The sequence below is a fragment of the Balaenoptera borealis genome (genome assembly GCF_965194805.1).
Source record: "Balaenoptera borealis genome assembly, chromosome: 21".
NCBI classification, from domain to species: domain Eukaryota; kingdom Metazoa; phylum Chordata; class Mammalia; order Artiodactyla; family Balaenopteridae; genus Balaenoptera; species Balaenoptera borealis.
The window spans coordinates 25,241,190-25,256,715 of NC_138880.1; the positions used below are offsets into that span (position 1 = coordinate 25,241,190).

General features: G+C 42.6%; 1 protein-coding gene across 4 annotated transcripts in view; it reads right to left on the bottom strand.

Annotated features, from left to right (window-relative positions):
• The window catches only part of WWC2 (WW and C2 domain containing 2), a 163,060-nt gene that overhangs the window by 13,392 nt on the left and 134,142 nt on the right, over nt 1-15,526 (bottom strand). For all 4 annotated transcript variants that reach the window (XM_082375186.1, XM_082375188.1, XM_082375187.1 and 1 more), the window contains 9 exons: nt 13,413-13,542; nt 12,614-12,694; nt 12,434-12,520; nt 9,931-10,123; nt 8,518-8,682; nt 4,986-5,107; nt 2,934-3,132; nt 1,432-1,596; nt 6-98 (listed from right to left, as the gene is read on the bottom strand). In XM_082375186.1, coding sequence (XP_082231312.1) covers nt 6-98; nt 1,432-1,596; nt 2,934-3,132; nt 4,986-5,107; nt 8,518-8,682; nt 9,931-10,123; nt 12,434-12,520; nt 12,614-12,694; nt 13,413-13,542 — 1,235 coding nt within the window. The remainder of the gene's footprint in view (nt 1-5; nt 99-1,431; nt 1,597-2,933; nt 3,133-4,985; nt 5,108-8,517; nt 8,683-9,930; nt 10,124-12,433; nt 12,521-12,613; nt 12,695-13,412; nt 13,543-15,526) is intronic.

The following is a 15,526-nucleotide window of genomic DNA, read 5'->3' on the forward strand; positions in this document are numbered from 1 at the left end:
CATACCCTTTTGACTCTCAAACTTCGCCGTTCGGTGGAGTTTCTCACAAATAGTGATTTTTTAGCCAGGGTTGAACTGTCACTGTCACTTCGATTTAACTGGCAACAAAGGATTAAAAAAAAAAAGAAGAGGAAATCAGTGCGTACCAATGTGCTAGAGGAAGCTTGGAACTGAGAACACTATCACAGAAAGAAGGTAGTTTATTTCTTTAAGAAAATCCTCCCCAAACAAATTTTTCCCTGTTTTCTTGCTTTTCTTAAATAACTTGATTTTCTTTAAATAATTGCTTTTTGGTTACAGTTATCATAAGTCATTTGTTAAGAAAATTATATACATTTTGAAATAAAATTATCCCTTGTATTTTTAGCTAATGTGCAGTATCCATTCTTTAAAAGAAAGGTTTGTGTAATGCACAGAGCTCAAGGTCAGAGTGGAGTCGCAGGAGGTACAACTGGGAACGCGCCCAGCCCAGGCGGCCCACACTCACTCCCTCACCTGCTTCAGGTCTTTGCTGAAACGTCACCTTCTCAGTGACGTCTACTCCGAACATACTTAAATTTGCGACCCTCATCCTCAACATTTCCATCCCTTCTTAACTTGTTTTCCATAGCACTGGTCCCTGCCCAAGAGACTTCACAGTTTCCTCATCATGTTTATTGTTTGGCTCAACTCACAAGAACATAAGCCCCGCAAGGGCAGGGTTCTGGGTCTTTGGTTCATGGACGAATCCCAAGGATCCGGCAATGTGCTTAATAAATAGCAGGTGCTTAATAAAAATGTTTGGTGAACTGAATGAATAAGTTTAGAATTCCGAAAGTATTTTCTAACCCACTTTATAACGTTAAATCTAAATTACTATAAATCATAAATACTTATGGAACTAGAATTTGGTAAACTGATGCAAATCACATCATATTCTCCATAGAACTATGAATCTGATTCAGTGTCTGGAGGCATTAATAAAGGCGATTTTTGTCCTAAAACCCAATTCACAATTTTTGACTCAGCAGGACTAACATGGTTTGAAGCATGCATGAGATGCAGCAGAAATATACAAGACATCATAAATCTTGAGTCACTTTAAGTTTCTAAATACACACTGAGGTCCAGACAGACTTAGCAGCCTGGTCCTTAATGTCACTTATTTGCCAAATAAATGGCATTAGAAGCAAAGAGACATTAAATTTGAGGAAAGAAAGGAAAGAAGAAAATTCCACAACCCAAACTAAAAAGAACGATTAAGAGTGTGATATTTTATGTATATTTTATGGCATTTCTAGCCATTAGAATCTGTAGTCGAGTTGGAAGATCCCCCGGCACTGTCTATTGTCACTAACGGGCCACTCCCTGGCAGGGGGCGGGGGGAGGCGGCAGCCCCCTAAGAGCACGGCGCGCCTCCCCCTGCAGATGCCCGCCCCGCACACGCCTTACCCTGCAGACGTACTGGCTCCGCTCGCCGGGGGAGAAGGTCTGCGAGCGCACGATCACGCTGCTCCGCACGAAGGGGCGTTGCCGGGCGCTCAGGCCGCTGCGGTCTTTGGGGCGGACCGCCACGCTGGCACTGCCCGCCTCGTCGGTATTTGTCTCTTTATCAACCTAGAAGTCAGTAATTTGTCAGGAGCGGAGAGACGTTTCTTGCTCCTTTCTTCTAAGTGTGAAAGAAATACCTAATCTTACAAGAGACTCATCTAGCACCAGGGCCACTTCCGTGAGACAGGCTTTGTCTTTCTCCTGATGGGAAGGTGCTTTTCTACTTAGTTCTTAGGACGTTACCCTCAGGTAGGGTAGGATAATATCTGTCCAACAGGGTTACCGATAAGTGGCAGCACCGCCTCTAACAGATTAGACCTAAAAAAGGAAGCTTTAGATTTACAGAGGGTAAATGTGCTTCTATAAAGAACCTTATTTGAGAATTCTTCATCATTAAACGTTATTCAACTTTCTGATTAGTTTTTTTCAGAGTAAACGATACAAGTAACTAAATATAAGAAAATGAAAATACACTAGTTAAACCTCAGGTTTACGCAGAACATGCAATTATATATACTGCCAGACCTCGGTATCCATGGGAGATTGGTTCCGGACACCAAATTCTGTGGGTGCTCAAGTCCCACAACTGGCCCTCTGGGGCTCCACATTCTCGCATTCAGCCAATCGTGTACTGTTTACTATCCGCGGTTGGTTGAATCAGATCCACGGTTGGTTGAATCCGTGGAGGCAGAAACCGCGGATACAGAAGGCCGACTGTATGTATGTATATGTGTGTGTATGTATGTATATATATATATATATATATGTACACACATGAAGTCTTCAGTCAGGGTATAACATTATTTTTCTTAGAAATAAATAACTGTTATTTTCTAAACTCCCAAGTTTGCCAGCATCTTCAAACCTTGAAAATGAGTTCCCCCCTTTGGGGATGGCAGTCTCAACATGTCTCTCACTAACCAGCAAAGTTACCTGCTTAGTAACATGGCATCTGTGCCTAAACCAGGTGGCATTTGCCACCTTCCTGAACTGGTTTCAATCAGAACCCCATCTAACCAAAATGAGCTTTACACGTTTACCTCACGTTTGAAATTGAAATAAACTCATAACATTTATGAAACTTAATACAGTTAAGTAGGCATCCTGGTGTTATTCAGGAAATTCTGAAAATGCTTTCCGTAAATATTCACAGAACATTTACAGAGAGATAAACGCCACTATTTATCTTCTTATATGAAACTTAATTGGAGAATGAATATGTGGGGCCCATTTGAAAAGGTTAAGGCATTTACAGTGTTTCTTATGGCCTCCTCCCACAAACGCCCATCCTGACCAGCTTTGGCACAAAATCCTAACATGCAGTTATAGCTGAAGAGACAGACTTGGTCTGCGTGGTGACTCTAGGAGACCAGTTTCAGGAGGGGACAGCTGAGAACACTCACCAGGGCGGGCACTCCTGCAGCTGGCTGACTCCCAAGGTCGCTGGCACAGTTGTTTTCTGTCTTACTTGTGTCCTCATTCATCTCAGGCACACTCGGGCATGAGCTTACGTCTTCTGCACAGCAACTGCCCTCTGCCAATTTCACTTCAGCCCCTTCCTCAGCCACAATTTCATCAGAGGCCTCTCTCAGCATGGTTAACCTATGGGTGAAACAACACGCAATACCGTTCAGGGTCAGGCAGAGGTGCTCCGTGATCGGCGCAACCTGGGCATGTTAACCCGTTACCTGGGCGATGATCAGACTCACACATCACGATTCCAGCCAGTTCTCTGGCTGGAACTTTTACTAAAATGCTCATGAGAGATAAAGTTATCACATTACTCTCCAGCAATCTGAAGCAAAATCATCATAATTTCGTACTGAAAAGTTAAATTCATGAAATTTGACCTAATTCCTAAATATTAAATAGAAATATGCTAAAAAATCACATATAAAGTTTAACCCACGGTTTGAAAATACTGACACTCACTATAATATAATTTGGTATCAGTTGTTCATTTATTGTAAAATTATTCAAACAATAGAATGCAGTGACTCTCTGCTAAGAGTGAATAAAAATATCCATTATCAACTGTGCTCATGGTCTAGCAGAGGTGGAACCCTGGGTAGAGGAGTCTTACAACTGAACTAACAGAAGACTCTGAATGGTCTATGATCTTGTCTTTAACAAAAGCCGTGGCCTGGGCTTGGGTGGCACTACAAGTGAGGCTCCAGAATACAAATATGGTTTATATTCTGTATAAACTGTACTGACAGGAAAGCAAGAGTACCAGGATGGGTAAGAATATCTCACTCTTTGTTGAGTTTCATATTCTCATAACGGGAACATTTTTTTTTCCACTGATAATGAAAAGTCAAGCTTTAATTGTGACTGGTGATATACTGACAGATTGGAACAGACTAGTTGTTAAAAACCTGGTCATGAAATGAACACGGGGGGACTAGCAATGAGGAGTGTAAGTTGTCAATTCCTTTAGATTACATTCTAAGTGCATTTTTTGAAATGTGGGTGAAACAAGTTGCGTATTTTACATATGCAAGGAAGGCTCAGTATTTCAAGATATGATGAACCTCATAATCACTCTCATATTTACTTTTTTTTTTTCGGTGCTCTGAACTTTATTCACTATAAAGGACTTTTGATAAGAACAAAGTATATCTGCTTTTCACATCACTATAGTAAGTTGTTCCTTCCAAATGTCCACAATTTTGTGGACACTAGTCACTCCAAGTTTGTAAGAAGTTTTATATATACACACATACACACGAATGCTGCTATATATGTATATGCATATATGTGTCAACAGTAGTTCAAACATAACAGAATAAGCAACAATACGTACAAAATTAATCCAAATGACTTTACATATATACTAAAAAAACTGATGCATTCACTAAAATTTGTTTTAGAGAAAACAGCGCAAACCTGGAAAGATAGTTCTTTATACATATGTGACTAGACAAACGCTATAATAACCTTTTTTATTTTTTAAAAACAATGAGGTATGAAAAATGAGAAGGAAACAGAAAAAGAAGGTGAAAGTGGCAACAAACAGAAAAAGAGCTCTTCAGAAGCTATTTTCTAAATATCTGCTTTGACTTCCCAGAGCCTAAATGGTACTTCTGGTAGTTTGCAGAAAAAAGAGTCAGTTTTTAAATTTATCTATGACTCTAAAATAAACTACCATACCCTTCAAAATAGGTAGTTTAGACTTAAAACCAAAAAAAAGCCCAAGAAATAGTGTCAAAATTACTGAAGCAAGAACACAGAATCTCGCTCATGTGCTTTGTCCGCAAACTCGCCACTACCCCTTTCAACTCTCTAATGACCAAGGGAAGACTTTCCCTAGGGGCAGCCCCCTGAAGCTGCACTACTTTCCATTAATTCCAGAATAAGATCTAAAGCTATGAAGGTTTCCCGGAAAGTTTCTTCTGAGAATCTAAACACATCCTCTTTGAGATCCCAGTAGCAAAAGGAAATAACTGTTTTACCAATCTCCATCTGGACCCCTTGGCTCTTCTTCCTGCTCTGGTTCTTCTTCTTCTTGTGCTAATTCTTGTTCCACAGCCAAAAGCTCCGCTGATGTTCTTGCAAGTAAGGCTGACACTGCATCCTGGAGAAGGTAAAACACATGGCAATGAACACCATATGCTTCAAGAAATGATTTAAAAACTTATCAGATGGGGACTTATGCTTCTAGTTGTGAAAAAGAAGAGGTATGAGACCCAATTCTCCTTCTGAGAATAAATATGAAGGCTGAATAAAGTAAAACAAAAAGCGAAATACAAACAGACAAAAAACTCCAGCTGTTTTAAAGCAATGAAGAGCAACAAAGGCAATTAGCACTCGAGGACCGAGATCCCAGGGAGAAGGGAAATGCAAGGAGGTGAAGGGACCAACACTGCCACTCTTCTCCCTTGGGGGGCATGTCTCAGTTCCAGCGGCGAGGCACACAGGCTGACAGACTGTGGCTGCACAGGGCTGTGGCAGTGATGGGACGATGCAGAGATGAAAACTGAGTTGGCGACAAGGTAGCCAGCATACAAGGGGCCAGAGAAAATGAACTGTGAAGTGAGCCCAATATTCTGCACAATATTCCTTTTGGGACACTTGCCCTTCCTAAGCTACATACGTGCAGAGCAAGAAGCTGAGAAAGCAAAACCAGCTGCTAGGAGGCTAAACAGTAAGCAGATACCTCAGTTGCCTCATGGTCCTAGGGAGAGAAAAATTGGAATTCAGGTCTCTCAAGTGATCCAGGTGATCTGCCCATATTGTAATCTGCCTTCCAGAAGAATATTAAATCCTCTCTGGAGGAAGCTATCAGCCAGATCCTCTACAATCCATACATAATATCCAGCATTCCACTGGAAACAGGGCCCAATGACTGAAAGCTAAGAAAAATAAGAAGCAAAAGAAGCAGACCCATAGGTGATCCATATACTACAGTTATTTAGAAAAGGAATTAAAAATTTTATAATTAATATGTTCAAGAAAACTGATGAAACAATGGAGAATTTCCCTAGGATAAACACGAAGACAAACACATTAGCACATCAGAGTGAAACTGCTGAAAATCAAAGAAAAAGAGGAAATTTTACAAACAGTGAAAGAAAGAAGATGTAATACCTTTTAAGGATCAACAATTAGACTGTCCTCCAGCAGCTGAACAGAATCAATGGAAACCAGATGACATGTTATTTTTAATGTATTCAGAGAAATAACTATTCACTTAGAATTCTGAATATGCAGGAAAAAAAGTCCTTCACAAATGAAATCAAAACCAAGATGCCGACAGACCTGTACTAAAAGAAATACTAAAGGAAATTCTCCAGGCAGAAGGAAAATGACCCAAACTGGAAGCACAATAATGCAGAAAGGAAAAGAATACATCAGAAAGGGTAAAGGTATAGGAAAATCTAAATAAATACTGATTGTCAATAAAACAATAATAACAATGTCTTGTGGGATTTAGAATAAATGTAACTAAAATATATGACCAATAATTGCACACAAGGAGGAAAGGGAATCATGGAGTTAAGTCTTTAAAAATCTTTGCACATCAAAAAAATAAATAATAATGTATTTCTTTTCTTTTTCTTTTGTTTTTTTTTTTTAGGGATGGAGCAAATGAAAATGTCTTGAGAAAGGTGTTTGTTTGATGGCGTATCAGTGTCAATTCTTCCACACTGTTGGACCAACTGGGCAGTGTTGCTTGTTAAACACACACACACACACACACACACACACACACACACAGAGTTGTCAATGAAGCCTTCTTATTATATAGAAATTTTAAAATATCAGGCTGTTTAAATTTTTACACGTTTCACTTTGAGTCCTAATTTGTTTTTCATTGCATCTACCTATTTTCCCTAGCACTATTTCTCTTATAAGTAATCTTACAGCAGAGAATATTATACGTCCATGAGTTTTACCTTCGGCAATCCAGCAGCTGCTTTTTTTAAAAATTTTTTAATTTAATTTTATTTATTGTTTTATAGAGCAGGTTCTTATTAGTTATCCATTTTATACATATTAGTGTATATACGTCAATTAAAAATACATTAATTAAAATATATTTCAATTAAAAAAAATCTTTGCGCTGTCTGAAAAAAAGCAAAAGCATTAATTTAACACAGTTTCTAAGTCAAGGATGCATGATGTAATGATCAGGGAAACAGCAAAAAAGAACAGACTGTAATACTAATGGTCTAAGAGAAGGAAAAACCAAAATTTAAAAATACTTGATTAATCCAAAAGAAGGAAAAAAAGAAACAAAGATAGGACTAAAAGAAAACAAAGAGTAAGATGACAGGTTCAAAGCCAAATATATCACTAACAGCATTAAGTGTAAATAAATGAAATATTTCAATTAAAAGATGAAGATTTTAAAACTGGATAAGAAATCAAAACCAACTAAGTACTGCTTACAGGTGAAACATTTTAAATCTAAGAACTCAGAAAGGTTGAAAGTAAAAGGATAATAAAAGATAAACCATGCAAATGCTAGCCAAAAAAGAACTGATACAGCTTTATTGATACCAGACAAAAAGTGTTATTAGAGATAAAGAGGGATAATTTATAATGATAAAAAGGTCAGTTGAACAGAAAGATACAACATAATGCTAAATTTATATTCACCTAATAGCCTGGATACAAAATACATAAAGCAAAGATTAATAGAACTAAAAGGAGAAAGAGACATTTATAATCATAAATTGGAGATTTTATTATACCTCTTAATAACTGATAAAATAAGCAAATTGAAAAATCAGTAAATGCAGAAGATTTGAAAAGCAAAATTAACAAACTTGACCTGCAGAAAATACACACTTTTCAAGAGCACATGGAACTTTTACTAAAACTGAGCACATGCAAGTCTCAATATTCTCTATGATTGAATATGTATAAAAATTCATATAAAATACACCACAATGAAGTGTTTTATTCCAGGAATCCAAGGGCAATTTAACATTCAAAAGTCAATCAATGTATAATCCACTACATTAAGAGAATAATCTTAAGAAGATAACCATGTAATCTTCTTAAGAGATACAGTAAAAATGCTTGATAAAACTCAATATCCATGCACAATAAGGCTCTTAGCAAGCTGGAAAGAGAAGGAAACTTCCTTAATCTGAGAGCAATCATCTGTAAACAGCCTCAGAAAAACCATTCTAAATGAATGAATTATTGAAAGCCTTCACTTTGAAAAAGCATAGTACTGTCTACAGAGATAGATGACTGCACTTGTCTACAGAGATAGATGACTAAGTCAACGGAACAGAATAGAAAGTTCAGGAACAGACTACACGTGTAGAGGACATGTGACTTATGACAAAAGTGACACTGCAGTGCAGTTAGGAAAGGAATTATTTTCAACAAACAACCCTGGGTCAACTGGCTGTCACATGGGTAAAAAACAATCTTGACCCCTACCTCAAACCTTGCACAAAGATTAATTTCAGATGGACTGCACATCTAAATGTCTTAATTAGATGTGTTTCTCCAACTCTGACTCACCAAGTCTATAGAATCTACTAGTGGCTGGCTTGGTTGAAATACTGAATCCTCAGTTTCATCTTCGTTCTTTTTGCAGGGCATTTGCTTTGAAGGAAGCAAGTTATACCACAGAGTGAAAATCTCATTGGAAAAGGGTAAATCTGCCAGGCTGATCTGAGTTCCCGCCTATGTGAAATGAAAGGAAGAAAAGAAAAAACAGGAGAAAATAAAATGTTTCAATTCATATTTGCTCCCTCTGATATAATTAAGATTACTGGACAAGCTTGTTTTAAGGTTAAAAAAAAAAAAAAAAAGCAATACTCATGATATATAGCACTGGTGGATTTTTTTTAAAACCTGGCGATGTCTTATATTTTCCGGTGTGACTAAATAAGAAATATAGCCGACCCTTGAACAGTGTGGGGTTAGGGACGCCAACACCACCCCCGACCCTGCAGTCGAAAATCCATGTCTACCTTTACAGTTGGCCCTCCACGTGTCAGGTGCCACATGCCCAGATTCAACCAACCACAGATCATGTAGTACTACAGTGCGAATTCAGTGAAAAAAAAAAATCTGTGTATAAGTGGACCACAAAAGAATCCCAGGGTTGGTTTTTAGATTGGGATTACGGTTGACCCTAGAACTACACGGGTTTCAACTGTAGACTGCAGTGTTTCTTGAACACCTGGACGCACCTCTAGACACCTGCGTTTGAACACCTTATGTAACTTTACTGGTATGTAATGCTGCTCTGGTCATTGTGCACAATGATGTGTTAAACTTGCTATTAGTTATGTGTGAAGTCTTCTGCATTAGTATTTAAATATCCTATTGCTCTAAACAGTAACACTTAAGTCTTCCTAGAAGCTCTAACACCATGGCTGGGAGAACGAGCTGCATGAAGGAACTATACTCAGTGTCCTGCTTAAATCTGTAACAGTCAATTAGGTGTGGGATGTCCTTTTGATATCTACCCATCATTGATGAGCTGTGTGACCCTGGATACATTACTTCTCTAAGCAGTTCTTCATCTGAAAATAGGGGTCATCATACCCTTTTCATAAGATTGTCAAGAGGATTAAATGAGATAATGTATACAAAACACCCAGCACCAGGCTCGTATTGGGAATAATAAGCATACTCCACAGTGATGGTCATAACAGAGGCCAAAGTTCTTCTTTACCTAAAGGTTAGAAATAAAAAGTAGATTTTACAGAGAATCATAATTTCTAAGCAAATTTGAAAGGTCTGGAATAAGAGAATGGAAACCAGAAATCTCTACTTCAGATAAAAAATGAAACCACTGTTGGGTGTGTCTGAGGCATTGGGCAGATTGGCAGAAGTATCGAGGCTGGCAAAACAACGACGAGAAAATTATTCTCAGAATATCCGACAGTGCTGTCTGATGCTGGAGATGATGAAAGGTCCTACCAGGCGCTCTTCCCTTTGGTGTTTACTGACAGAGCACAGATCCGCCCTCAGTGTCTTCTGCTGCAGGGCTGTCTGGGAGATGGCCACTCTGAACACATCACTGAATAACAGGGACTCCGCGGCTGGGTGGACTCTCGTTCGAAACAGACAGCTGACATCAGTCGAGGAGGGAAGCAGAGCAACTCTAAAGTATCTGCAAAGAACAAGGATGAAATGGATTTCACTGGTTCAATTATACTGGATTCACAGCTGGTGTTTGGAATTATCTGCCTGGGAGAGACACGGACTTCATCTCAGCCCAAAGCTCTGCTGCCACCATGGTCGTCATGCTCAGGGGCACAGAGGCTCTGTTCTTAACCCGCCGGTGCTCCGGATCATGCAAGGCTGAGCCTGCCGCCCGCCCCGGGGCTGCAGCAAAGGCACGTGGTAGGGAAGTGAGAGGAACGAAGACCACGGGGCAGACGGATTTACGTCCCACCTGCCCGTGTCCTGACAATTCCACAGTGACTGCCATCTGAACCTGGGAAAGCAGGAACACACCAAGTAAACACGGGTGACTTTGTCCCAAAGAACACTCACCCTGCATATTAAACAAGAACTGCTGATGGCCATTCCCCAGGAATGGAATACATTATCCTACTAGAGGAAAAGAAACGCTAGTGGCACATTGTTAAGAAAATTTAAAACAGATGAATTTTAACAGTTCAAAAAAGTCACTGCCTAGCGTCTCAGAAGTCTCAGACATGACAAACTGTTTCATGCTCTGTCATATTTAGAGGAAGAGTCAGAGAAAAACAATAACTTCTACTACTACTTTATTTTATTTATTTTTTTACTCTTTTTTTTTAACATCTTTATGGGAGTATAATTGCTTTACAATGGTGTGTTAGTTTCTGCTTTATAACAAAGTGAATCAGCTATACATATACATATGTTCCCATATCTCTTCCCTCTTGCATCTCCCTCCCTCCCACCCTCCCCATCCCACCCCTCTAGGTGGTCACAAAGCACCGAGCTGATCTCCCTGTGCTATGTGGCTGCTTCCCACTAGCTATCTATTTTACATTTGGTAGTAATACTACTTTAAAAGTGAGTTTTCTGAGCACACATTACATGAGGAGTCACAATTCCTGGAAACAGCACGAGGTATCTTCTTTTAAATCCCAGAAAGAGAACACCCATTAAATCCCTCCCCACTCCCCCATTTCCAGGCTTTCTAATTCATATTCTAAAGAGCATCTTTCTCCAATTATAAAAACTATAAATTCGTATGAAGAACTGAGGAAGGCCATATTATTTCTGTATTTTGTATCAACATTGATTATGGAGATTCAGCATTAAAAACCTAGTGGACCCTGGGCCACAGTCGTTAAGGCTGGAGATGCAGCAGAAGAAATCTTCTTTCCCTGCCTTCATGGAAAAGCAACAAAGGGAGGTATTTTAGAGAGGCGGGCGGGAGGGACGGGATTTTCTGTTTCTCCAGACTCCGTTCGCCTTGTCCCGGTGGCCTAACCACTTACACCATCCTCAAATGGTTCCGAGGGAAGAAGGTGAGGTTTTACAGGGTTAGGAACCAAAGGCACAGGGGAAGGAAGGTTGGGGTGCTTCTCCTCTCGTTCTGCTGCTGGGGAGGGGGTCGGGGGTCACTCACAGAGACCCTGTGGCCGCCGCCAACCCGCTGACGAATCAACTCTGCTTGTCGTCATTAATAATCAAAAAAAAAGGTTTGACGTCAGGAGAAAGAAAGAACGATTCTGAGGATATTTCATGCTAGTTGTCGTCTTGAGCAGTGTCAATATTTAGGCCAAGGCTTTCGTTACGGGTTTAAGAACACGTTGCCATGCACTCAGGAAGGGTCAGGCCAGGCAGACAAGCGACCGCAGGGCAGACGGGAGCAGAGGCCCTGTCATCGCACTCTGGAGGGCACCTGTGACTTCCTCTGTGTGCCCTGCTCTGGCAGAGGCGGGACGTTTGCCGGCAGCCCCATCCCAACATCAGGGGCTTCATGCAAGTTCGTGTTCTTGGGGAATTCTGTAGTTTTGCCTGGACTTGTGGGTTGGCTCTCCCTGTTCACACATTCGATCGCTGGCGGATCTGTCCTTTCCCTGACGGGCCACTCGAAGATTAAAAGGCTGTCCACAGTGTGCTCCGAGATCTCAGCATACTTATCAGGAGGGAGAAGTCACGAATAGTATCGCCAGCCGGTCCTCCCTGAATACTACTGACAGGTATCCCTAACCTCAGTGCTGGGAAGCGGGCTCTCTGGGGTGATCAAGCCACTCCCCCACATGCCCTCCCTCCTCCCTGCACGGTTCATAAAACCAAAGGAGGGGATCGGCCCATATCACCCCCTCTTCGCCTTTATCTAGTGCTGATTAAGACACAATCAGCCCTGCTATGTCTTTCCCACATCGTCACTTGGATGAATTGCTACATTATGATGCAAAATTCTCATACGGACAATTTTAAGTTCTTTGATTTGTTCTCCACGGATTTTACTTACACTTTTGAAGTGTGAGGTATCAGGAAGGCATGAAGATTGCGGAGTTGTGCTACAATCACCATGAAACTTGACCTTTTTGCATCGTATCTGTCAAAAGAGAAGCTGATGAGGTAAGGAAGGGCACGGGCCACGCGTCACCGCACGGAGTCGAGATGCGCCCCTTCCTGTGCACAGTCTCACCTGAGTCCGATCTGCACCTGGGCCGTCTCCATGACGGCGACGTCCTCCTCACTGTACAGAACATCTTCGACTTCACTGGGCCTGGGGGCAGGGAGACAGCAGGTGCAGGTGAACGTTTGTGAACAGAAATGTGCAGAGCTATGGTTGCTGTCTGCCACTTACTGACTCTGAATGGAAACCTGAACTAACAGAACTCCTCAGGAGTTCACTAGTGGTCCAGTGGTTAAGACTCTGCACTCCCAACACAGGGGGCGCGGGTTCCATTCCTGGGCGGGGGGCTAAGACCGCGCAAGCCACACGGCACAGCTAAAAACAAAACAAAACAAGAAACAGCACTCCTCTACTAGCCAGTGGACCTGACCCCAGTGCAAGCTCACTTTTAAAAGTCTTGCTTCACCTTGTCAAGAGGAGTCTGAGTCTGGGCCTTGAGTGGGGATGACTTTCTGGTGCCTGGGCTTCCAGAGCCTCCCCGGGGTGTATGGCACCCCAGATATGCCAGGCTTTCCGAAATCTGCATACACGAAACGCTTCACGCGCCAAACAGGCACTGGGCAAGCCCTGCAACGCTCTCATTAAAAACGAGTTTACGTCTCTAAGAGGCTCGGCTGTCTTTGAGCACATCGGCCTGTTCCTCATTTCCCTGCTGATAGGACGTCCTGGTATCCCTGGAAGTTTCAGCCTGCCACTTCTTTAATGCCTCAAGCCCTTTCCCCTGCAGAGAGTGGACTGAGGGCAATGCGCTCCCAGTCTGTCGCCCCACGCCCGGCTGCGCGGAGAAGGCACCGGGCTGGGTCCTTACTGTTTCACGAAAGCTTCGTAGACCCCGCTGTCCCCAGCCACGGACTCATCCGAGACCGCAGCCGACACGCAAGCGGTTTTCTCCCCAAGCAAGTGGATTCCTCTTCTTTTTGGTAATGCTTTTTCCACATCTAGGGAGGGGAGAGTGACAGCACTGATTAGAAAAAGTTAAGTACAAAATGCACACATGGTTTGGTTCGGAGAAATCCAAAATAAACTTTCGACCTGAGAATCCAGGATGCTACTATTCAAATCAACAGAAGTGAAGGATTCCAGGCACTGCGACTTATAAGATTCCTGGGATGCCAGTTATTTGAGAAAGAATCGGGTGTTCCTCTGTCCTGGATATTTTAAGGGAAGGGATCAATTGCACGCTTTCTCCTGGGCCCCTTGCCTCCCCCTTCTTGGTGCCCGCTGCAGAGAACACAGTCGGGGGTAAGAAGCCGTCTGCTTCCCTCAAGTACTGGAAACGTTTCTAAAAGAGAGCTTTTAGCGCTCGATGCAGAGAAAGGTTTCTGCCTCTTTTGCTCGCCCCTTCTCTCCAGGCTCCATCTCCTGAGCTGCTGCTCTAATAGAAATTGAAGAAAAAGTCTTTGACTTACAGAATTCCTCACTGGCTAATACCATTAAAAACTCTGCGCTACTGAATCTTCACCAACCACCACTTAACTTTTATCTCTGACTCATATTCATACCCCGGCATCCTGCGGAGAGCAGGGACCCTCGTTTAAAGCTGTGTTCCTGTGTAATAAGCTGCGAGCCCATGGCGTTCCTTCATCCTCAGGCAGGCGAGCGGGACCCATATTGGTATGCGTTTCGCCCCCCTTCTGAGTCATGACTTTACATCTTGTTAAGATGTTTAAATTTTAAGGCTTCAGATTACAGGATTGATTGCTGCATTTTCCCTTTTATTTCTGGCAGTGGGAATGCTTTTTCCCCCCATGATGATGAAGTGCCTTCTCTCTGCCCACCCCGCTTTGTGAGGGGTGAAGGTGATGATGTGATTTATTGATTACCCCCAGGAATAACCACAGCAGCCTGAAATTGACTTTGACAATGACAGAGACTGACTGCGGAAGGACTTCGGAGTTATTCCAACTTGATTTCTGCCATCCAGCAGGGACTGGTGCTGGACAGTCAAATGTATATAACAGGAACTCAACTTCAGCTGAACAAGAGTCTAGAGCACTGACGAGGTGACCAGTGTCACTATCAGGAACCACCTGCCCCCATGCCAAGGTCAGACATCCCCCCATAGACCGAGTGTCGCTGACCTGGCCTGGAGAGAATTAGTCTTTAGGGTTAAATATATGCTTTCGGTTGTTTTCACATGTGAAACTGAATATTACTCGCAAACAAAGCTCTTGGATATATTTTCCCCTAGTGTGACTTTTTAACAGCAGTTTTCTAACTAACGTGCATTTAAAAAGTGAACAGTTGTTTCATGGACACTCTGGAGACACCGTTCTGCAGGCACAGACCCCTCAGACAGACACGGGAGCAGATCGAGGGTAGGGAGCGAGGCGTCGGACGCTGCGGGAAGCGCAGGGAACTCGGTGCCTCAGGACGGCCGGGCGGGGCAGACCCCGGGAGGTTTCCTCCCTCGCCTCCTGCTTCGCCAGCACGCAGCCTCATTTACTGGCCCCTCCAAACCGACTGAGTGTGGACAAGTGGTCACTAGAGAACACTCCAAGTACATGAAGAACAAAAACAGCTTTGAAATGCTCAAGAACTGTGAGATCCTTCAAGTCCAAAGCACAGAAGAGTGGCATGAAACCCACTCCACTTCCTTCCTTCCTCCTCCCTCGCTCTGTCCTCCTTTCGTGAATGCCGGTGGTTTGTGACCGGAACTGGGTTTAGCAGAGTTTTCGTGTTCCTTAGTGTCACACGGTTGATATTCATTACTGCGAGCTAAGTGCCGAGAAGCAGGCACGGCTGGGTGCTTCAGACGCCTTATGAGAGCACTAACCCTTCCAGCACCCCACGAGGTAGATACCGCCTCGTGCCCGCTTTGCAGATGAGGAACAACAAGCCTCAGAGACCGGGTAACGTGCTCGCCGGAACACGGCCGGCCGACGGGGCCCCTGCGATGCGAGGGCAGGCCGGGCTGGCTTC